The sequence below is a fragment of the Acanthochromis polyacanthus genome, chromosome 12, assembly GCF_021347895.1.
Source record: "Acanthochromis polyacanthus isolate Apoly-LR-REF ecotype Palm Island chromosome 12, KAUST_Apoly_ChrSc, whole genome shotgun sequence".
Lineage (NCBI taxonomy): Eukaryota > Metazoa > Chordata > Actinopteri > Pomacentridae > Acanthochromis > Acanthochromis polyacanthus.
In genome coordinates, this window is record NC_067124.1 from 29,237,726 (window position 1) to 29,263,060 (window position 25,335).

The window sequence follows — 25,335 nt, forward strand, 5'->3', positions numbered from 1 at the left end:
AAACCCAGCTACAGAAGACTTTGTCATGGTGCCCTTTACTAGCTAAACCCTCACAATGCTCCCAGCTGACCAACATAAACTGCCCGTAGTGACCATTTCTTCTGGTCGCTACAGTGTTTAGCAGTACGAGATTCCACTTGCTGCCACTTCTAATCTACAACACAGTTCTCTGACATGCCTGTCCTTCTTCTTCTGTCTTACTGGTTAATATTTTTTTAATCATTTAAATAGTCAAACAAGTCAAAAAACAGTTTATTACCAAGTCAAGAACCAGTCCAAATTTATCTCAGAAGCTACTCTCAAACCAGTCTAAAAGCAGTCCTACACTAGTCTCAAACCAAGCCCAGACCTGTCTTAAACCAAGTTTAAAAGCAGACTAAACTCAGCCCAGGAATTCTATTTGTATATGGAAGCTCTGACCAGAAGCCTTTGACAGCCACAGAAGTCTATGTCGTATTGACCCATTGCTATCTGAATTCCCACAATGCTCTCAGCTTGTGAACGCTAACTGCCCGTAGAGTATCTTCTGGTCACTACAGTAATAAACACTAAGAGTCTCCACCTGGTGGAACAACCAGGTACTACAGCAACAACTACATTTTCTGACATGCATGTCCTTTGTCTGCTGCCTTCTGCTTTGATATACTTGTAATTGGATCAATAGCTGATTGACCGTCATCAACATCAGAATCGTACTACTGTATTGTTTTGACGTGCTTTGCGACACACTTGCTGAGATTCTCGTTAACGTAGGGGCATTTGATTTTCAACCCACTGTATCAGGGGTCATTTGATTTCAAAGCTGCCCAGTCCGTGCTTTTACCTTTTTTTCAAACTGATTGCTAACCTGCAGTATCAAGGGGTGTTTATGTCAAGGGGTGTTTGGTTTCTCACTATGAGTGTACTGATGTTTACCTTTGGAACTGTTTAGTTTCTTGTACTACGCAACAGGATCAATGGACTAGCAAGGTATGTTGAGGCTAAAGCCACAGCTTAAATGTGTTTGGCTAACACACCATGATAACTGATGTTGTATAGCTAACTTTTTCCAAGCAGAAAATGTATAAATACACTACTAGTCAAAAGTTTGGACACACTTTCTCATTCATTGGTTTTTATTCAATTGTATTATTTTGTAGATTAATACTGAAGATTCACACTTTTTTGTTTACAATATAATTCCATATGTATTCTTGTATAGTTTTGATGTCTTCAGTATTAATCTACAATGTAAAAAATATTTAAATAAAACCTACTAAATGAGACGTTGTGTCCAAACTTATGACTGGTACTGTTTGTTCATATAGATTCTAGGTGAGAAACCCAAAGTCTAGAAACACTTTATTTCAGTCCCTGAATCTTCTTCATGAAGTTTTTATTTATGTATCCCCTCTTGGCTTTATTCTTTGTGAGGTTTCTGAACCGGCGCGTCTCTGTGCTTTTGTGACTGCAGGGTAAAGCTGTTTGAGGGGATGGACATGGTGGCGGATTCAGGCGTTGTGGTCGACACCTCCATGAGAGGAGGCCGGCTCGGTGTGTTCTGCTTCTCCCAGGAAAATATCATCTGGTCCAACCTGCGCTACAGATGTAACGGTATGACCTCCAATCACATCATTTTTAGGGAGTATAATATCATGTTCCTCCTTTACATGGGTTTAACTCCACAATCTCTGGTAACTACAAGAAAGGTGCAGCTGCTTTCCGCAATCACAATTGAAATATCCCCATTAATCGCCCGTTCTAGTTCACAACAGTGGTAATTGAGGTGTTTTCAGCCATGACCACGTCAGTAGTTGATGCCCCAGTGCTTCCAGGCTCCCACTGTTTGGCCCTTAAGCAAAGCCCTTTACTCTATCTGCTCCAGGGACACTTTACCATGACTGATGCAATATTTCAGAACAGAGTAAATGATCTGTAACAGAGGCTTCTTTCATTCAGTAAGAGGGAATGTAGCACAATGTGGAAGTAGAGTTTTTTAAAATGTAAAAAAAAAGTCAGTGAATAATTGTGATAAATTATCGTGATTATCATTTTTCAATTTCCAATCCAGATTCACTCCCCTACAAAATCACCCGTTATTCTAGAATCAACTCTTTTCAGATAAAGTTGTTCAAGTTATCTGTTGAAAATTCTTAAAAACAACAAAAATGTTTTGTTTTGGGTTTTTTTCAAAAATTACACAGCCCTACACTGAATTGCTCTTGTATCTGCAGAAATCATAAATGCATGAATTCAGAATTTATCCTTAATAACCAACTAAATAACTTTGCTTTTTTTTTTTCTAATTTCAGACACCGTGCCTGAAGACTTCAAGTCTCATCGTAAACAAGTTATGATGCACATTGAGGTCTGAGAGCTGCAGATAGACTCTTCACACACACTCACAACACAAATACATGGACAAACACATCCCCCAAACACTTTAACTGTAGTCTGAATGCGAGCTGTGTGAGCATGTGTGTGTTTGTGTTTGTGTGTTGCATGAATGAAAGGGAAATCGTTGAAAGACAGAAACCAAGCGTCAGAGTGGACAGTCTGGGGAAACACTTCAGGAGCGCCTGAATCAGTGTCGGTTTGTGTAGCTTTTAAATGTTTGTTGTTTGTCTTTACATAGAGTGAGGTTGGATCAGAAGAATCTTCATTCAAAATCTGTTTGATATTTTTAACCAATAGCTAAACATAAAGGTTTAAAACAGAGTTTTTGTCAAGTTCATGAAGTTATGTTTCACAAAACAACATGAGGAAGCAAGGTAACAAATCCAGGTCTGGTTTTCGTTTTCTGACTTCATTAAACCAAACAGCTGCAGTCACACGAAGCTGGTTATTAATTAAGTAAGTCAACTGGGGTCTCTGGACTTGGCTTTAAGCATTTTCACATAAGAGGAATGGAGCTGGGAACAGATAACGGTCATAAACATGGAAAGGAGCTCCGAAACAAATATGAAGAGTTTCAGAAATATAATACAAGCTAAAAGCAACACAGCTGGTGAAGCTAAACTCAGAAGAGAAAGGAAGGATTCCAAAATTCAAACTTTTTTAGCAGTTGGCTTCTTCTACGTTTACTCCGGCTAACGTAGCCTGTAGCGCCACCTCTTGGCAATAAGGCACAGTCTGGTTTATCTGATCTAAAGAAGTTAATGGAAATAAATTCATATTTTCTGAAACATAGCTGCTGATTTCTTAAATTCCGGTTCCTCAACAAAAAAGAAGGATCTCATTTTCTCATGTCTCCACAATAAAATATTGAGCTTTTTGTGATGATTGTCAGTCCTTGACTTTTATCAGACAGTCCAGTCTTCAGAAAAAATAATCCTGGAGACTGTTGCGGAAAGTGTTTCCTTTTGATAGAACGTCGGTGTGCTCGTCTTTCAGTCGTGTTTCTTCAAACAAACTCCTGCTTTGGCTCCTCACTGATCTGAGTTTATCGGTGCCGTTAAAACATGAAAACAGTCCTGAATACTGTGCAGCTGTTAAGGATTTAAGGAAAAAGCATAAACTCTCTTTTTAACTGATCTGCAAACCAACAGCAAGGATAATTTCAGGCGTTTACCGACCCAGACGACCCTGCTGAGACTTGATAAGCTAACGTTACACAGAAGAGACGCTTTGATTTGAATGAAAAGGGGAATGCCTGTTTTTGTGTATTTTCAAAATGTACATAACTTTGTTGAAATAAACTACCCGACCAAGACTTTTCTTACAATCCTGGTTTGTGTTTCATTATTTTTACGGCACAAGGACTGACTCAGACTAAGTGGAAATTTACAGAAGCAGTATAAATCTAAATTGGCTACCTTGTACACAGTTACTCCAACATTTGAATGTTATAGCTCGTCACATGCTTGACCTTTCATCTCCCCAGCTCTTCCACGATGACTCTTAGCTACTGAAATACAGATAAGTTAATCAGTTAATATGTTAAGTCATTCTACTTCATCGTAGTTCCTTTTGTTCTAAATGATGTTCAGCAGGTATGCTGTTAGCGCGTCAGGATGCTAACATTAGCTAACTAGCAGTAAAGACAGAGTCCAGCTGAGGCTGATGGTCCAAAACCAAAACGTTGGACACATTAAAATGTTGATTGGATGGAGACTCTGGAGGAAAACTGAGAGAATTGCTAAAGTTATTGCAATTAATCGGCAGGGGAACATGAATGTCGTCACAATCCATCCAAAAGTTGGTGAGAGACTTGAATCTGGACAAATTTAATTTATTAATCATTTATTGAGACGTATTTTCTGTTTGCACCATTTGCACAGGAGAATATTCATTTCTGTGTGTAAAAGTACACAAAAAATCTCATCTAAAATTAGACGACTGACTTGTAGACAAACCACAATCTTAGTTAAAAATAACTATTAGAGTGATTCTGCAGCAGACAGAATATTATGAGTGAAATGAAGTGTTTTGGTTGTTTTATTGTTGAATGTCATTAGCTAAAACCATCAATTAGTTCATGATCTTTGTTCTACCTCGACTCTGTCATCTCTGGCTGGGATCCTCTCCTGATGGTCCTGAGGTGGGGGGTCGTGACCCCTGGGCCGGGGAGGCCGGGACGAGTGCAATATTGGAGGAGGGACATGACAACAGTGCACCGCATCCCGGACCTGCCCGACCCCGGGAGGAAACACGCTGCACAACCTGAAATGGACGGACAAGCTTCATCATTTTAAAACGCATTATAATGACCTACATTAACTTCGTGGAGACTTACCTAATCTTGATTTAACATCAGCCTAAACCTAACCTTAGACTTAACCTTGATTTTAACTTGACCAAAACCTACGTTTAATAAAACATTAAACTAGACCAAATCTTGATTTAAACTTAACCTAAAACCTTTTGTTAAATCAAACATAATCTTAATCTAACTTTCAACATCCTGTTGAAGGTGCTGGGATTTAATGCGTTGACACCAGCTACAAATTTGTTTTTTTTTTGAAAATCTGTTCCTTTATTTTTAAAGGCTTTGACTTCTTTTACATCTTTTGAAAGCACAAAGTCTCACGATTCATTTTCTATGTTACAGTGAAACATCACAGCAACCGTAGCACCAATAATCCCTCATACTGTAATACATGTGTGCACATATCAGAAGTTTGTTTGTCCTTGTTGACTGTAGGAGTACAAACTATATCTCTCTACCGGGCTTTGCAAAAGTTCTGTTACACTCGGTTTCATGATCTTTAGAGACGCTTACATGTCGGAGTGAAAAATTCCATTAAACAAACTGAAAGTTCTACCTTATAGGCAGGTGTCATTCATACAAATTTGTTCTCCGGTGAAGTTGTATCAAGATGGAAGTCCAAAGAGTTGAGATATCTGCTCTCCTTCGTGCTGGCCACAAGAAGTCTAACAGAGCCAAACAGCTGAACATCAGCCGGATGACCGTCCACAGAGTCGCGGAGAGGCTCAAGAATGGTGAAGACCTGAAAGATCTTCACCATTCTATCTTGATACAACTTCAGCGGAGAACAAATTTGTATTAATGACACCTGCCTATAAGGTAGAACTTTCAGTTTGTTTAATGGAATTTTTCACTCCGACATGTAAACGTCTCTAAAGATCATGAAACCGTGTAACAGAACTTTTGCAAAGCCCGGTATCTATATATCAGATAAACAGCCTAACTTAGCTTCTTTGGTTCTTATTTGAAACCAGTTTGTTTTCAAGTTAAACCAGACATAAACAGCTCCTGGAAAATGAGCTGGAAGGATTATATTTGTCTTAATGTTGGATAATTATGGGTATAGCTGCTGCATTTGTTGACATATTTGTAGTTCTTCACTCTGACTGTGTTCATGCATTGATTTTCAAACCGAAGATATAAATGAGAATTATTGTCATTCAGTTTGTTTGAGTCTTCTGCAGGTTTCCTTCCCCACTCTCGTTCTTTATGTCTCTGGCTGGATGTCTGAGCTTGTTGTCCTGCCACTGGAAAAGTGTGGTAAGAATCTGAAATCAGTATTTATAGTTGGAACATCTTCATTATATTAAGAGTTTATCTATCATGTATGTTAACTGGGTATCTGCAGGTCCCTAATTTAAGGACATAAAATGTCTTTAAAAGTATTCTTTTTATTTTATTAATAATTAATTTAGGATTTTGGATATTTAACAGCTTGTTTCTTGTCACGCATAGCAGTGGAACAACTCACTGCTGAAAAATGTTTAATCTTTTAATTATGTATCAGTATTTCGGAAAAATAATCATATTAGCTCTGTGACTGATTTAAAGCATGTCCTTTAGCACTGATCTGCTGACTGAAGGGAGTAAATAGTGAAATCAACATGCACTTTACTTACATCAGTTGAAGCTTTTTTTATTCTTTATTGCAGACACGGTGCACAGTTAAAAGCCGAGTTAACAAGCAGCTGATGTGCATGTGTTGTGTCTGAGCAGGCAGACAAAAGAAAACCACAGAACAACAACTACACTACTGAAAAGTGTGTGATACAATCAAATGAAGCACTAGAGTGTAGCTTATAAAATCTGATTCCATCCATTCACATAGATTATTAGAGATGAAAAGCCTTTGAGAATGCTGAAAGCCTCAACCCACGTTCAGGAGGAGTTTGTTGTTTATTTTCCTCCTTAAAACTTCAATCTGTCCAGCTTTGCTGTTCCCACAAATTCACCTGATGAATTAGTTTAGAGTCTTTAAGCAGCACGATTGAACGTCTGAGTTTCACATGACGGAGAATAATCAGCACAACTTGTGAGGTAATTAGCATTCCTGACAGATTTTATCACGAAACTCTGCATCAGATGTTTCATGTTCAGATTGGAACAAATGTAAAAAGTGGAGGAGAACTCACCTCAGCGCTGCCTCCGTCCGTCTGTCCGGCTGCTCTGTGGAGGGTCTCGGTCTGTCAGTGGTGCTTTGGTCTGGACTCCCCTTCTCTCCACCCCTCCACCCTAACAAAGGCTCTGAGCTGCTCAGTGAGGCGTGGAGGGGCCCCGCTTCAGGCTTAAAGGGCCATCCACTTAACCTGCTGCACACAATTAAATCATCATTCAAACTCACAGAACTTGTTTTAAGCCAGCAACGAACAGACGACACGGAGCTGAAACACACAAACTCTGCAGAGAAACTGATTTGTTCTCCCACCTGCCGTTCGAAGCGACCTGAAATCACTTCAGACAGCAGCAGGTGGTTTTCACTGCAGCTGTGAAAGTCAGCTGAGATAGGCTCCAGCCCCCCCGCGACCCTCATGAGGATAAAGCGGTGTATAGAGAATGGATGGATGGATGTGAGAGTCAGTGCCGCCCCCTGCTGTCCATACTCGGGTACTGCAAATGCCCTTTCTAGCCCTTGTGTCATCTTGCGGGTCAAATTGACCTGTTTTACAGTTTGAAAGTATGGGGAGAAAAAAAACATATTTTCACAGTGAAACTTTTCTACTGTTTCATATTTTAATACTTTTAAACAATTTTATACAGAGTTCCACCTGTATTTTTTATATATATAAACTGTTCCTGTGATAAAGTGAAGAGTAATGTGTGAGTGCAGCAGTCACATGAATGTAGTGCAATGAAAATTAACATGACAGTTCAAGAATAAAGCAGCTAGAAATGGAAAAACTGAAATAAAGTGCAAATGGCTGACATACTTTTATTTCACCCTTGAGTGTAATTTGATCTATAAAACATCCAAGAAATATTTACAGAACATTAACTTGTTTGTGTGTTTGTAGAAATGAAATCAGGTTAAGGTTCTGTTTTGGTTGAACGAAGCAACAGCCGTTTACAAATAGAGTTTGACTTCCTGGAGGTCTGAAATAAAAATAAACTGATGCTGTGTGTGTGTGTGTGTGTGTGTGTGTGTGTGTGTGTGTGTGTGTGTGTGTGTGTGTGTGTGTGTGTGTGTGTGTGGACAGTTGTCGTGCAGCAGGTGGTTGTTCGTGATTTATTTAGAAGCTGCCGAAGCTCCCGGTCGGCTGTGTAAGCAGCACAAGGCTCAGACCAGAACCAGAGGTAGGACCACCAGAGTCCTGGACAGACCTGAACCGAGTCTTGGAACTACAGACAGAGACTCTGAGCGTCCTGCAGGTTTTGGAGTCTTTGGGTTATTTTCCTCTGACAGCTTGGCAACATGGACGGACTCTGATACTGAACCAACTGAAGGTAAGAGACAAATACATACCGCATGTGGTAAATCTACAGCCTCTGTTTTTGAAGCAATAATATAAAACAAAATGCTTTATGAAATAACCTGAAGCAAATATAATAGATTAAACATACTTAATATATAAGTATATATGTGATGGTATGTGGCATTACACACAGGCATATACAGTATACAGCTGAAGTGAGTGCATGCATGTGCAATGTCATCTAAATATCAAATAATTTAAAATAGTATCACCTTATAGAGATTGCTTTAATGTTTGATTGTAAAATGTCTATGCACCTGAGGTAGTTTGATACAACAGCTTTCCTGCTACGTTTGAATTCACTTTAAGTCACTTTAAATCACTGCGCCTTGAAATGTGTAAATATTGTATATTGAATTTTAATTACATTTAGCATTTCTACAGATTTTAAAATTAGAAGTGTTTTTCATAGTGTTGTACAGCAAGTTTTTCAGAATAGATAGATAGACTTTATTAATCTTGAGGGAAATTCAAGTTATATACTACCCTTTAACATTAATGTTACTAACCTACCTGTCCTGTCTTTTTGTTATTTGTGTGTAAGCTGTTGAACACTTGAATTTCCCTCAGGATGAATAAAGCATCTGTCTGTTGATAATACAAAATACTGGGTGACAAGATGACAGTCTGCAGAAACTTGAAGAAGAGAAATGTTGCAGCAAGTGGACAATAGTAAGTGGCTTGACCTGAAGCTAAAAGAACCTTAGGAGTATTTTAAAGAGAAAGCCGGAGCAGCACAACCCCTCCAACAGAGAGCAGCTAAAACAATAGTCTCTAAAGAATGAGAACGCATCCTTTAGAGTAATGAAGGTGGACAGTTCTTACTGTAGGGGCTGTAATTTTATTCAAGTAAATATAAACTGTTAGTTTTTAGTTTCACATCAGTGGAAATGCTCTACTCAGAAGTAATCTGATTACTGTGAGGTGACTCAGTCTAGAATCATTTCCCATTTAAGTGATACTGTTCAAGACTGTACTCAGTTCTCTTTATTCTGTATATTAATATTACATAAACTCTGTTGCATGCTGTGAACTTCTCATCCCTGCTCCCGATTTCACATCTTTACACTTATATTACAACTTTACTTTGTCTCGTGGAAACGAACAGAATTTCAGAATCTCTGCCCTTTATCTTGTTCACTTTGTTTCAGAGTTGTGTGGGTTATTTCTACCATATTTCTCTTCAAAAAATACATTCTATTGAATTCAAGGAACTCTCACAATACAGATCATCAAATGTTCAAATGTCGATAAACACTTAGCAAAGACATAAGAAAAACTTTTAGTTTGCCATAAATGTGAACTTTTGTGTAAAACTAACACAAATTTACAAGAGATTTTATACAGCACTATATGTATCTCTTTCTTTTTTCAACGTGTAGACGTCATATACTTAGTTGAAATAAAAAATATGTGGGGTTTTTTGGAAGATACTTGCAACTAATATGCAACTTGTGCAGTTGTGTCTTCGATTTGAAATTACAGATATTTTTCTCAATAGCTAAAAAAACTATTAAAAAAGTACAGAATTTTATTGTAATGTCGAAAAATCTAAAAATAACCATTACCTGTGAATTTAACTATTTTTTGAAAGATGTGAAATTCATGTAAAATTATGTGAAATGTTATGTGACTTTATATACTTTTTTATTTTTAGAATTATTATGCATTCAGTTGTAATAGAAATAGGTGACATGGGAGGATTCTCAACGACAGTAACACCATTCATTTTTGTAATCTTGAAATTTAAATGTAAAATGTTTCTTTGGATGTGTTTTTACCACCTAAAGCATGTATAATCAACGTTAAAGTACTGACTCTTTATTTAAAGGAAATCTTTTAAAATCATGTAATTTTTGTTTAAATCTGTGGCAGAGATGATCAAAATAGTCATTAACTGTAAATTCAATGATGCTTGAAAATTTTTAAAACAATGTGAGCTCTATTTCAAATAATGTAACATGTTTACATGAAATTACCTGTAATTTTACACAACCTTATATATATATCTTTTTCCAGTGTTCACATGATTCAGTCCATTATAATAAATGTAGAATATAGTTATAAATATATTTGAATCACATGATCTGAATTGTTAAATCTAAACAACTACATCAAAAAAAAAGTAATGAATTCAATTTATTACATTGAAACCATAAACTTGAAACTGAATCTAATGTTTTGCTGCTGAATTCAGTTATTCTAAAATGTATTTGATCCTCAGTAACAATTAATTCTCTCCTTTCTATTTTCGCTATTAAAATTTAGTTCTTATTATTAACATTTAAGTAACAGAGACGCACATCCAGGTCATTCAGGAAGAGCAACCGAGGGCAGAACCACAGATCAGTTTACAGCCACCTTTGACTAGGTGCAACATAACATCTCAAAATGTTATATTAGAGAACAACATACATGAAAATCTAATTACCAAATCAGTGTTTTCTCTTTCAATCAAGCTAGGCCTCCTGTCTTTAGCTGGGCTAACCGTGTTGCATGCTGCTTGCAGGAAAAGTAAAACAAGCACGTGAAGTCAGTTCTTACCATTGTCCATTATTAATTCCATTATTAAAAATACCACAAATACTTCTTCCTAAACACAAATAAGAGTTGTATCTGAGAATACACCGCTCTGACTGTGAGCTCTTGTATGTAAACTGCACATATGTGGGTATTTATAAGTCTGACTGTAACTCTGGGGGGCAACTGGAGTTTAAATTTAGCCAAAACACACACAGCAACGTTTCCATCACGTCAGAGGACATTACAGCGGCTTACATTTATTTCCTGGAGACATACCGTCACCCAGTCTTACCTGAAACTGACTTTATCCAAAGCTTACACTAAACCTCCACTCTATAGTTTATTTAGACATGGGTCAACTAAACACACACACACACACACACACACACCCACTAAGCCCATCCCATCTGTTAGACAGGACCAAAGGTCAGGTGACAGTCCTGGTGGAAGCTTGTCATTCATATTGAAGGACTAGTTCAATATTGTGTACAGATCCTTTATTTGTCTCCGAGAGATAGATGTTCGGATGGAAATCATTTTAGGATTCCATTAAAGTCCTAATAAATGATAATGAAGTGTGATACTAAAGGTTTGTGGTGCTAAAAATCTCAAAGTAAAGATATCAAGTTGAACATCTGGATGGAGGTTGACAAAAGTTGACCTCCCTTCATTTCTCTGGAGCCGACTCCATGGATTTTAGGGATGCTGGTTAAAGACCTGCTCTTCTAGTCGTCTTCCTTCTAGTCGCTGTTAAAAGTCACTCCATCCTCGCCGACTTCAACACCTCTTCATGACAAGTTCTTCTGCCTCCGACCTGGTGGACAAGACAACTATCCAGTACAAAGCCCTAAAACACACCAAGAAAACACATTAAAGAGGATTTTACTGCTGGAAGCTGCAAGCCAACACCTAAAGAACAAACTAAAGCAACGGAGCTAAACCCGGTTCAGTGGTGAAGAGAAGCAGAGGAAATGATTGACTGCAGACATAAAGCAGGAAGACGGTGAGCTGCTCAGGTGTTCCTGATAACACCAAGCAGCCACCTGGACAGCCAATAGGAACACAGCTTACTGGAAGTCCAGAGGGCTGGCTTAGTGAAGTAAATTTAGTTTAAAGTTGAAGCAGAAAGCTAACAAAGAAAGTTGAAAACCGCTTTCTTATACCTGAAATCTGAGTTTTCACACAAAGAACGCCTGAACATGTCAAACTGGTTTCATAGTAGAACCTTCAGTGTAAAACTGTCATAGTATGGTGTGTTGCTCAAAAATTATTACAACCTGGCTGTCCAGGGTCACAAAAGAGCGACACAAAAACAGGACAAACGCTGGTTTCCAGGAGGTTAGGAGGGTATTTATATGAAAGAGTAAGTTTACAACAACATGTGAGCAGAAAAATCACAAAGTCTGTCTTTAGTTCAGCTGAAAATATTAGTTTTTGTCTTTTTTATTGACTAAACTTTTCAGGAAGTAGATGAAGAATAATTATAGCTCTCATGTAGAAGTCCAACTTATTTTGAATCCTTGTGGAGAGTTTAGTCTTAGAGTTTGTAAAGCTGCTGAGTTTTTAGAGTCACATGGATTGTTTTGACATTTAATACAGAGTTTAGTGTCTGATTGTAATTCTGTTCAGTGAATGGATAATTTAAGTTATGTTTTGTTTTTGCTTAAGCACTTTATATTGTTTAGTTGGCTGATGTGGTCAACTTGAAGCTGTTGAGTGTGTGCATTAAAATCCTCCAAGACAAATGTTACAAAGTCATTGCTGGAGTTATTTCAATTATGCATATATTTATGGAAAATACTAAAAGGTGTTGTGCACATCCAGCCACAGAACTTTCATCCACATTTTACATGAAGAACCATTTTCAATACTGCCTGCCCATGCTCTGTATTATTTTTCTGATTTTTTTTAACCTCAGTGTTTTTTTATTATCCCTTAACGTTATCTGTATAATAAGATTTTAACAGGCAAAATGCTCTTAAATTACACCAGAATGCAGGAAATAGGATCAATAATTTTCAAATTTTTCTGGGAGAGGACCCCCAGACCCCCTGTCAGTATCCCACACAAACCAAATCTCACTCTAAGGTCTGGTCATAAGTTGGCAGCCCTAAAGTTACCCTAACTTTCCATAATGGCTGGGGAAAACATCCAGACTACTTAGCATAATGACTGAAGACAGGGAAAAGTGTTTTCTAAACTTTGCATAACGAGAAACATCAGCTGGCCCAGTACAGTAATAAAACTAGAACAGGGGTAAACAGCTAGCCTCGCTTAGCATAAAGACTGGAACCAGAGGAAAACTCCTGGTCTAGCTTAACATAAGGACTGGAAATGAGGGGAATCAGCTGGCCTAGCTACTGACTAGAAACATGGGAAACAGCTATCCTGGCATAGCATAAAGACTAGAAACGGGTGGGGGTGGGGGTGGGGAGCTAGCCTAGCTTAGCATAAAGCCTGGAAACAGATGACAACAGCTTGGCAAGGCAAGGCAAATTTATTTATATAGCACATTTCAACAATGAGGTGATTCAAAGTGCTTTACAAAGACATTAAGAACAGAGGATGATGATTATTAAAAGAAAAACAAAAGAAAACATTTATGAAATCATTTTAAAAAAAGTCAGAACAGTAAAGAGATCAAAAACAGAAGTCAGAAAACAAGGGCAATTATTAAAAGAAAAACAGAACAGTAAAAAGATCAAAAACAAGAGTCGGAAAACAAGGGCTGTTTAAAATAACTGTCATAAAATAAGAGTTAAAATAACTGTTAAAAGTAACTGTCATAAAATAAGGTTTAAAATAATTTAAAATACTTTAATCAAAAGCAGCTGAGAACAGGTACGTCTTAAGAATGGATTTAAATGTGCTGAGAGTTTCAGCTGATCTACAGTTTTCTGGGAGTTTGTTCCATATATATGGGGCATAGAAGCTGAATGCAGCTTCTCCGTGTTTGGTTTTTACTCTAGGAACTACTAGAAGATCTGATCCAGATGACCTGAGTGGTCTGGGTGGTTCATACTGAGTCAGGAGGTCCCTGATGTATTTTGGTCCTAGACCATTTAAAGCTTTGTAGACCAGCAGCAGGACTTTAAAATCTACCCTCTGAGTGACAGGAAGCCAGTGTAAGGACTTTAAAACTGGAGTGATATGATCTATTTTCTTAGTCTTAGTGAGGACTCGGGCAGAAGAGTTTTGAACGTGCTGCAGTTGTTTGAGTGTTTTTTTGGGTAGACCTGTAAAGATACTGTTACAGTAATCAAGCCGACTGAAAATAAATGCATGGACTAGCTTTTCCAGGTCCTGCTGAGACATCAGCCCTTTAATTCTTGAGATATTTCTTAAGTGATAGTAAGCCGACTTTGTAACTGCTTTAATGTGTTTTCCAAAACTGAGTTCTGAGTCCATCACCATACCCAGATTTCTGGCCTGGTCTGCAGTTTTTAACTGTAAAGACTGAAGCTCTAGGCTCACCTTTAATCGCCCTTCCTTGGCTCCAAAAACCATTACCTCAGTTTTGTCTTTATTTAACTGAAGAAAGTTTTGACACAGCCACTCATTTATCTGTTCAATACACTTTCCCAGCACCTGTATAGGGCCATGGTCTCCTGGGGACATTGTAATGTAGATCTGCGTGTCATCTGCATAGCTATGGTAACTTACATTATTGTTTTCAATAATCTGAGCCAGTGGGAGCATATAGATGTTAAACAGAAGAGGCCCCAGAATGGAACCTTGGGGAACTCCACATGTAATTACTGTCTGCTCAGACGTGAAGTTACCTATAGACACAAAGTAATTCCTATTCTTTAGGTAAGATTTGAACCAGTTTAGTACTGTGCTGGATAGTCCCACCCAGTTCTCCAGTCAGTTAAGTATTATATTGTGGTCGACTGTGTCAAACGCAGCACTCAGATCCAGCAGGACTAGGACCGACATCCTGCCGCTGTCTGTGTTTAAGTGGATGTCATTAATTACCTTAATGAGAGCCGTCTCAGTGCTGTGGTGCTGTCGGAAACCTGACTGAAAAACACTGAAGCTGTTATTTTTTATTAGGTAGTTGTTTAGCTGTGGCGGGGCATGCCCAGGCGGAGGCATCTGGCCCTGTGCTGTAGGCGGCGCCCCGTGCAGTCGGCCCCCTAGCGTTTACTGACCTGGCTCCTCTGTACTCAGCCACGCACTTTTAAGATTACTTCATCTGTGTGTGTGTGTGGGGGGGTGGTATTTGGTGTGTGTGGGTGTATGTGTTGGGGTTGGAGATGGGGCGGGGGGAGGGGACTGTTTTTAACATGTACAGCACTTTGTGCTGCATTTTAATGTATGAAAAGTGCTCTATAAATAAAGTTTGATTGATTTAGCTGTTGAAAAACTGCTTTTTCAATGATCTTACTTAAAAATGGGAGATTAGAGATTGGTCTGTAGCTATTCATTTGTAACTTGTCGAGGTTGCTCTTTTTTAAAAGTGGCATAATCACGGCAGTTTTTAAAGCCTGAGGAAAAACAGCTGACGTAAGAGACAAGTTCACAATCCATAAAAGATCCGCCAGCAGTACTTGGGAGACTTTTTTGAGAAACCTTGTGGGCAGAATATCCTGACAGCAGGAGGAGGAGTTTAGCTGATGTATAATGTCCTCCAGGTTTTTGTGATTAATAGGATTAAATTGCGTCATGGTGTTTAAAATGGTTTTACGCTGACACAGGACATATCCTGAACCTACTGTGGGGGCATTAACTGCTTGTCTAATGTTTTGGATTTTCTCTATAAAGAATGATGCAAAGTCATTGCAGGCCCTGGTAGAATGCAGCTCAGGGGCTACTGACACACGAGAGTTTGTTAGTCTGTCCACAGTAGCAAATAAGGCTCGTGTACTGTGACTGTTTTTGGTGATTATATCTGCGAAATAAGATTGTCTTGCATTTTTAAGTTGTAAATTGTAAGTCCACAGTTTCTCTTTGTAAATGTCATAATGAACCTGGAGTTTTGATTTTCGCCATCTACATTCAGCTTTCCTACACTCTCTTTTGCCATTTCTGACCAGTGTGGCATTTCTCCATGGAGATTTTTTTCTTACCAGAGATAACTTTCACCTTAGTTGGAGCAATGGCATCCATAATGTTTACAATTTTAGCATTAAAACTACCTATCAGCTCATCGACTGAAGCCCCAGACGGAGCTGGTGTAGAAGAAAAAGTCTGGTTAAATATTTCAGAGGTGTTTTCAGTAATACACCGTTTTTTGGTTACCTCCGTGAAAGTTGCTGACTGCGCCGAGACAGTGCTCTCAAAGAAAACACAGGAATGATCAGAAAGACCAACGTCAGACACTGTAACATTGGAAATACTCAGACCCTTGGAGATAAGTAGGTCTAACGTATGCCCTTTGTCACGTGTGGCCTCTGTTACATGCTGAACCAGCCCAAAGTTGTCAAGAGTGTTACATAGATCTATAGTCCCTCTGCCCTGAGGATTGTCAATATGGATGTTAAAATCGCCAGCAATAATTACACAGTCAAAATCAATGCAGATCATAGACATCAGTTCACTAAAATCATCAAAAAAGTTTGCACAGTATTTAGGAGGCCTGTAAGCATTAAGTAGCACAACTCGAGATGAGGACTTCAGTTGAAGGGCTATGTACTCAAACAAGGAGAAATGTTCAAAGGATAACTGCTGATATTGAAAAGATTCTTTGAATAAAATTGCAACACCGCCCCCTCTCTTGTGCACCCTGGCCTCACTGGTAAAACTGAAGTTGGGAGGGGTCGACTCGATGAGAACAGCTGTACTGTTATTTTGGTCTAACCAAGTTTCAGTTAAAAACATAAAATCAAGATTGTGCTCAATAATAAAATCATTAATTAAAAATGTCTTCCCAGCTAAAGATCTAATGTTTAATAGAGCCATCTTTAATGTTTGAGGAGTTTTGCCTGCCATGTGAGCGGAAGATGTTTGTGGTTCACAAATAATATGTAATATATTTAAGAGCTTTTTCTTTCTGTGCCTTGACAAAGCCACCTTTCTTTTTCTGTTGCCTACTAGGACAGAAATACTGGTTACCTGATTTCCATAAGGCCCCGGCTTTTCCTGGTTGATGACATTAATATCAGCTTTGAAGCCTGGACCTGGCACATGTCAGACATCAGAAACAACTGAATTTTCAAAGACAAGACTAGTTGGCAAGCATATGGGATTTCGGCGTGGTGTCAGTTTTGTTCCAGCATTAACACGCCTTTTCATGTCATCTGTGAAATCCAGATGAGTAGGGGAAGGAGAGAGACTGGCTGGGGAGGGTAAGGGGTTAGGGGAGGTTTCCTCTTGCTGTGGGGGTGAAGATGGACAGTGGTCTGTTGGATGAGTGGCAGGAGGCGATGATGTAGTTGAGGCCTCTCTCTGAGTCCCTTGTTGTCCTTGATCTGTTGGATGAGGGGAAGGAGGCGATGATGTAGTTGACGCCTCTCTCTGGGTCCCTTGTTGCCCTTGATCTGTTGGATGAAGGGCAGGAAGTGGTGATGCAGTTGAGGCCTCTCTCTGGGTCCCTTGTTGCCCTTGATCTGTTGGATGAGGGGCAGGAGGCGATGATGTAGTTGAGGCCTCTCTCTGAGTCCCTTGTTGTCCTTGATCTGTTGGATGAGGGGAAGGAGGCGATGATGTAGTTGACGCCTCTCTCTGGGTCCCTTGTTGCCCTTGATCTGTTGGATGAAGGGCAGGAAGTGGTGATGCAGTTGAGGCCTCTCTCTGGGTCCCTTGTTGCCCTTGATCTGTTGGATGAGGGGCAGGAGGCGATGATGTAGTTGAGGCCTCTCTCTGAGTCCCTTGTTGTCCTTGATCTGTTGGATGAGGGGAAGGAGGCGATGATGTAGTTGACGCCTCTCTCTGGGTCCCTTGTTGTCCTTGATCTGTTGGATGAAGGGCAGGAAGTGGTGATGCAGTTGAGGCCTCTTCCTGGGTTTCTTGTTGTCTTTGATCTGTTGGATGAGGGGCAGGAGGTGGTGATGTAGTTAGGGCCTCTTCCTGGGTTCCTTGTTGTCCTTGGTCAGTCCTTATCTCCAGCAGCAACAGTTCTTCTCCAGCCTGCTGTGCAATCTGTTGTTTTGGATGTCCTTGGCTTTTATCTCTGACTGTGGCTGGTGTCTGACGCACGGAGTAGAAAATGTTTGAGCACAGTAGCAGCAGTCCTGATCTGTTAAGGAAAATTCCATTTGCCTTAAAGAGGTGTCTGCGTTCCCAAAAGATGTTGAAATTGTCAATAAAGTTTATTGATTGAGCAGCACATGTAGCTTTGAGCCATCTGTTTAGCAGCATCAGCCTGCTAAATTTCTCATCTCCTCTCCGGACTGTAGGTAGTGGACCGCTCACATAAACAACAGGTTTCAGACCTCTGACTCTGTTCAGCAGATCCATGAAGTCCTGTTTCAGCACTTCTGACTGCTGCTTCTCTACGTCGAGGGCTCCTGTATGTATGACTGAGGGTCAACATAGATTAAAGACTGGAACTGGGGAAAACTCTAGACAGAAAGGTAAAAGAACTAATGAGTTTTCACCAGTTGTCACTGACAGCAACTGAAAATTATAATAAAAGCCATCATAATAATAAATATTTAAGAATTATTTCATGCAAATAATTACAGAACATTTTGGAAATTAAAAGGTAACTGCTGATTTTTAATATCAACTAGTGAAGCAATGAATTTTTAGGGATTTCTACTAAAAAATAATCCTTTCTAAAAATCACACATAAATGATCTAAATATAAAATTGTGTGCAATAAGCTTTACCTATTGAGGGCTCATTAAATATTTTTATTGCTGCTTTATTGGTGGATTTTAGCATAACGTAAATCACTGGCAACAACCTGTAGCCTCTGAGGCCCTTCAGGATCTGGGGCCCTACATGATAATTCAGCATTGTGCCACATAATAAGACAGTATTTGAAAGTTTCAGTTTTGATGACGTCCTCGCTGTCAGTCATCTGGTTCATGCCTCAGTCTTTTTGATGGTGGAACCAATGACCGAAGAGCACCACAGTAAACTCTGCCTCTTGCCTACTTCTGTTTGTTCTACAGAAAAAAAAACTAACACAAGCAAACAGAAGAGAGTCCATGTTACAACACTGACTGACCAAAACACTCTGTCTGGTCCTTATTATTCAGTCAGTGCTGAATGGAGTCGACCACAGAAACATGCTCATAATGTTTAGTCATTTCATTCATGGGTTCATCACTGAGGAACAACACTGACTCTGCAGGTAGGCCTCTGATTAAAGCTGACGATCATTACAAATCTAAATGAGTAATAGCTGAAATTATTCAGGTCCTAAAGGTTACAAGAGACGCTAGTTACTTGTTATTAAATTCTACAAGTCTTCAAACTGCTAATTTAGAGCCAGAAAAATGCTCAGTGTAAACAGATAAAAGCAATAAATCCTCACATTTAAGTAAAAAGTTTATTCAAATTCAAAACATCACACAAAAGCTTCACCTATGGCTGAAATACCAAAAGAATATACTAAAAGACAAAACTCTAATATTATATCATCAAGCATTGTAAATATTATCATACAAACAGAAACAGAATACAGAGGGTTCAGGACTGATTAATGATGTAGCAAACATGGAATCAGGAGGAAAATGAATCAAACTGTGAAAGAGTCACTCAGGTGATGATTTCTTTGTGTTGCAGGTTATCTGATGGCTCCAGAAGAAGAAGGTCTCAGCTAACATCAGACAGGTTTGTTCTGTTGGTGGCGCTCTGACAAACATCACACATGCCCAAATCAGTGCAACGCTGCATCGCCGTAATGCACTGCACAGCTGCTTTCTTGCCGTGCCTGTAAAAGTATTCAGCTCCATTGAAAGACTATCCTTTTTGTTGCTTTTCAACATTTAACTACAGTCAATATAATTTGGCTTTTTTGACAAGAATTTACACACCAAAAAAAAAGACTCTTTCATGTCAAAGAGCATGAGCAGTTTTACAAACAAGAACGGTGGAAAATTGCAGTGTCTAAGTTGTGCATCTGTTAAATACTGACTTAAAGGAGGTGAATACTGATAAACAATAACTTACTTCACATTTTATATTTTAAATTAATGGACATTATTTTGTAGAAATCTGTTTTCACTTTGAAATGAAAGAGTCTTTTTTGGATTTTCTTATAAAAAACAAAATAAAAACATTATATTGTTATATTGACCACAATTAAATGTTGAAAAGCAGGTAAAGGGGAACATTTCCGAGGGGGGTGAATGCTGTTTATTGATACAGTGTGTAGCGATTTTAGATGGAAGCAGGTGTTTAAAGGGAAGGTTTTGTGGCTGGAAGTCAAATTGAAATCTCTGTGTTTGACTCACTGCTGCTGTTTAATCACTGTCAGTCTCAGTCTCAATATGAATGACAGTTCAAAGAACAAAGAGTGATGGGTTTTAAAGAGAATGATGATCACAGTCATAGACATCACTAATGGACTGTAATACATCATAATCAATCAATCAATCCGTTAGTGATTCATACTGAGACTCAGAGAGGTAACTGGAAGCTCTTACAAGGAGCATCATCATGATCAGAAATCCTCAACAAGCAGACAAGAGCAAGAAACAAGCTGATTTACACCTGAAGGACAGGTAACATTGAAGTAACACTGAGGTAACATTGAGGTAACAGACAGGTAGCACTGAGGTAACTGGAATGTAATAAGTATAAGTGACTAGTTAATGCTGCACAGTGTATGGTGATATAAGACCAAAGTATTGCTGGTTTCGAGACAGCAAGTTGGATGAGTGCGGCAGAGAATCACATGTCTGTATTCACGGAATGATATATTACATTAAACCTCTTGAAGTGATGATATTCTCGACTGGTCATTAAACAATACAGTAACAGACGAGTAACACTGAGGTAACAGACAGGCAACGCACAGATAACGTACAGTCAATGCAGCATAAATTACAGGTACCATAAAGGTAATGTAAAGTTAAGACAAAGGTAACACTCAGGTGTGACGTACCTGTGTGGTCTTTCAGAGCGATCAGCGCGGATCGGTCCAGCTGTCAGCCTGCTGATGGAGCTTCGGGCTACCACACACCATCCTGTGTTACCATGGCAACACTGCATACGCCTGACTCTGTTGCTGGTCCAGCTGACTTTACCTGAAGGTACAAGCACATACCTACACACACACACACAAAACACACACTCACATGTTAACAACTTTGGCCACTGAACTACGCAAACACACTGTGAGTATATTTGAAAGGCAGCTGAGACAACATTCATGTGGATTTTAACCTAACAACTAAGCATGACGCAGCAAATGCCTGCCTGTCTGTCGCCAGCCTTAAAGAGTGTGTGTGGGATTGTGGATCAATGAAATATTTCCTCCTAAAGAAGTTGCTTTCTTATGATTCATCCTGAAGTTGAACTGTACATTACTACAGCAGTGGCTCCAAACACATAGATCATACTTTTCCCATGATGCAACATCACTAAATACCATCAGTACTACTTCTGCAAACTCGGTGGGTGTCAGTAACCCCACTTTTATACTATATAGTACACCAGAAAAATAATATGTCAATCCAGTATGTCAAAAATAGCAGGATGTTCTGCTGTATCCAGTTTGCAACCCTGCATGCTGTTGTGCTCATTCTGATCCTCAATCCTGTGTACAAATTAATCTCATCACAGTGTCTCATGAGAGTGTCACCGTGTCACAAACAGGTTTGAACTACAGAGAAACAAACACATAGATGACAGCTTTTTTCACAACAGACTACAAAAAATTAATAAGGCAGACATAACTTTAAGACGAAGTACTATGCCCCAGCTGTATGCATACTCCATGAAACAGTATAAAATTGTCGTACAAACTTGGAGTGAAACATAGTATGTAGGTATGTGATTTGACACACAGCCACTACACAACTAATATCCACCTACAGGTTTTCAAATGTTCTAACCAAACTCTTCCCGTGCGTCCAGTCAGAGCCTCTTGTCATATCCTGAAGTGTAACTCTGACTTTGTGGCTGCAACACTGGACCTGGGCAGCAGCAGCAGCAGCGGTGCAGCACCAGCAGGGGGAGCAGCTCTCAGCAGGGAGGCGGTAAACGCTGGCTACTGCAGCGCACTGCGCTCCTACGATATGTGCACCAAGAGGATGGCCCGGGCATGTCGCGGTGACCTCGCATACCACTCTGCGGTTCAGGGTATCGAGGACCTGCTGATCCAACACCGGTGCCCGCGAGCGGGACCCACGGCCCAGCCACGGCCCCCACCTCAGGGGACGCTGTCAGGGGACACCTGCCTCTACGACAGGAGCTTCTTCGGCAGAGAAGGACGGACGCCGGAGTACATGCACTGTGGCGTGTTTGGAGATCCACACATTAGAACTTTCACCAACGAATTCCAGACATGCGCTGTGCAGGGGGCGTGGCCTCTCATCGACAACGAATACCTGTACGTACAAGCCACCAGCTCACCTGTGAGGGGGGGACGCACGCGACAGTCCTCACCAAGGTGAGTCAGAGGTTATGTGAATGCAACAGTCAAGGACATCAGCTGTGTTTTCGTTTGGTTATATGCAGTGGTGGCTGGTGGTGAAATTTGTTTAGTGGGCTAACAAATGTATAGTACCGATTAAATAGTTAACACAGCTGCAAAATCAACATCACCTATGATACACACAGTTACATCAATTGCAGGTAGACTATACTTTAGTGCTCTACAGCAACACTCTTTCTCTCTCACACACATACAGATACACATGCCACATCGGTTGTCTCATCAGCTTGCACAGCCACAAATGCCGTCTGTGATATTTCATCAGTCACTTTTTGTTCATAAACAGCTAACATACAATCAAGAGACTCGTTTTGGCTAGTCTTGGAAGTGTACTTTGCAACTTGTGTGTTTGACAAGTGATCTGCTAACTGGCTGTCTAAAAAAGAAAATTGGTCAACCAGGTCCTGAAATACGCCACGTTGGGTTGAAATGGGGGATTCGTCAGACCCCCGTAAAGCTAGCTCGTGTGCTCCACAAAATTTAATACAGTCCACAATCCTTGATAGTGAATGTTTATTTTTTTTCACCAGCTCGTTGTACCTCTGTACAGCGATGCAGTGGCCCTCATCCAGCTGACAGGCGATGTTAACTTTTCCTAACATGGACAGCTTGACGTTGTTTCAGATGTGACTTGTGCTGCATTCATGTTTTCTAATTATGTCCGACAAATGTTTCAAATCCACAATTCCTTGTTGAGTCCGTACGATATCTTCTCCAAAAAGTAAGCATGGGAAACAGAAAAGTGAATTCTTAGTTACACTTGCCGTTAGCCAGTCCTTTCTGTCAAACCAAGAAACACAAAACTTACGATTTTGTCGTTTGTCCCGTTGAGTTAGTTGAACATCGTTTGGCCGATGTGATCCCAGTCTCTTAACTTCCAGCTTTTCCTCCAAAGACATTGAGGAAAATGGACAAGAAAGAAAATAATCCACCTCGTTCATGCTAACACCCGTCATAGCTTAACTTTTTCTCCCTCCTTCCCAACTCTGGCACAAATAGCAGCACCGCTGTGTTAACTCGCTGCTATTGGTCAAAAGTCAGTGGCCTGTGGGCTGCCTGAAGTTAGCCCAAATGATCAGTAAATCACGGGGGCGGGACATGACACCTGTCAGTCACTTACAAGAACGAAATAAATGAAAGCGGACTGTATCTGCTGGGGCTGTAAAAAATAAGCCCATTTAGAGATATTCTATGTTTTTCTTTTGACTGATTGGTGCTGCTGCTACCTTTGGTTTCACCTAAACTTAAAACGATCTGTTGTAAGTTGTTTAAAAAATAATTTTCCCATTTTCTTTGATGGTTATGATTAGGACTGATGTTGGTTAAACTATCTAATTCAGTGAAAGTGGAAATAAAGAGACTTTTGTCTTTAAGGTCCTGAGTGTGTTATTTTTGAGATCTGACACAAAAAAGGGCTTGCATCCAGAATCCATATTAATTGTTGACTCAGACTGTGACAAGGAAATAACATGTGCTAGCTAACTATTAAATTCAATTTAATTCAGTTTTATATAGCGCAGATTCACAACATATGTCATCTCTCAGCTCTCCAACAGGAAACCTTATGAATTATAGAGAACAGAAAGCCCAGCAATCTGAATCAAAACACAATCTGCCGTTGGATTCCCTATGAGCATTTCTTTTTCCTCTACATCAGAATGATAATGAGGTGCAAAACGGCCCGACTCTGTGAGACTAAGTCATACACTAAGCTCCTGATCATTTCTAAAACACATAGGTTGTGTCACAGACACACAAGAAACCATATTCCCAGAAAAACTGTAGTTTTTATTTTGTTTGCATTTCACGTGTGTTAGTGCTATATAACTTGTGTTTCTTGTTTTCTTGGGTCCCCTGTCAGATCACCATCATCTTTAAGAACTGGCGTCAGTGTATTGATCAGCAGCTGTACCAGGCAGAGCTGGATAACGTCCCTGCAGCGTTTGCCGACGGCTCAGTGTGGAGCGGTGAGCGGCGGGGTCATCGCAGCCTAACAGTCAGAACTCAGAGCCCTGGTCGGCACGCCGAGATCCGAGCGGCTCACATCGGTACCCTGCTGGTGGTGCGTCAGAGCGGCCGCTCACTCGGCCTTTCGGTTCGCTCGCCACGTGGCGTCGTGGAGGCCTTTGGCCCCGAACAGGACCTGCAGCTGTGCATGTGGGGTTGCCCCATCTCACAGAGACTCAACACACTGCGGCCGCCACCGCCGGACTCCTTGACATCCGCCGCCATTGGTGCAGAGGCCCACTGCGCTGCACTGCTTCCTGCCCGAGACGTCTACTACCAGGCCTGCGTGTTTGACCTGATCACCAGCGGAGACCTGAACTCCAGCACAGCCGCCATCAGCGCATTACAAGACGCCCGCAACATGATCTCTGACAGGGAGGGAGTTCACCTGTTGCCGGTCGCCTCTGCAGGCCAAGCCCGACCAAATGTCACACTGCTGCTGCTGCTGCTCGGCATGCTGGGAACTCTGAGCTGCATAAACTGACCTTGAAGTATGTCTCCACGGGAATATATAAAGATCATAGTCTATGATATGGGTGCAAGGGATTGGCCCGCCCCCCAGCACAGGGTGCTCAATGGGAAAGCAACAAGGCAGATGATTAACAGGTGCTCTCCAACAGGAAACCAGTTTAGGCCCTGCCCCTTTTCACTGGCTGCACCTGATTGGACGAGCACTTCAGTTGTGGGCTGACTGCTCCTGGATTTCATACTGGACCAACACATCTGGAAGCTTTGTCTGAGATATTGTTAAAATTAGGGACGTTCCAGTCTGACTTGAGTCATTGAATATTTAGCATCTGCTGCTGTTGATTCCCGTTAAAGGACAATAAAGACATTTAAATCAGTCCAATGGATATTTTCAACAACTGGAATAGCTTTGCATTGTGTTAAGAAACAAGTACTTTCTGCATCCAAGCATCCAAGGGCACCATGACAAAGACTTCTATGACGCCTAATGACCACCAACCAGAGTAGGACATACCTTCTGGAACGAGTTTCTTAAAATATGAAGGAAGAGAAATATTCTGTGCTGATGCAGAAGCTGTCTTCATCTTAGATAGGGAATGAATGGTTCAAAAGTTGGCCAGGAG

General features: G+C 40.2%; 2 protein-coding genes across 2 annotated transcripts in view; both read left to right on the top strand.

The window, feature by feature from the left end:
* Window positions 1-3,703, top strand: part of thbs3a (thrombospondin 3a) — a 37,502-nt gene extending 33,799 nt beyond the window's left edge. Inside the window, 2 exon segments of the mRNA XM_051956792.1 lie at window positions 1,454-1,593; window positions 2,292-3,703. Of these exon segments, the coding sequence (XP_051812752.1) occupies window positions 1,454-1,593; window positions 2,292-2,353 (202 nt within the window). The 3' untranslated portion in view covers window positions 2,354-3,703.
* A 15,090-nt stretch (window positions 3,704-18,793) lies between these two features.
* Window positions 18,794-25,088, top strand: hjv (hemojuvelin BMP co-receptor). Its single transcript, XM_022212043.2, is given in 6 exon segments — window positions 18,794-18,925; window positions 19,360-19,407; window positions 20,700-20,831; window positions 21,658-22,161; window positions 22,164-22,192; window positions 24,099-25,088. Coding segments are annotated over 4 exon segments (1,257 nt in total). The 5' UTR covers window positions 18,794-18,925; window positions 19,360-19,407; window positions 20,700-20,737; the 3' UTR covers window positions 24,729-25,088.
* The last annotated feature ends 247 nt before the right edge of the window (window positions 25,089-25,335 follow it).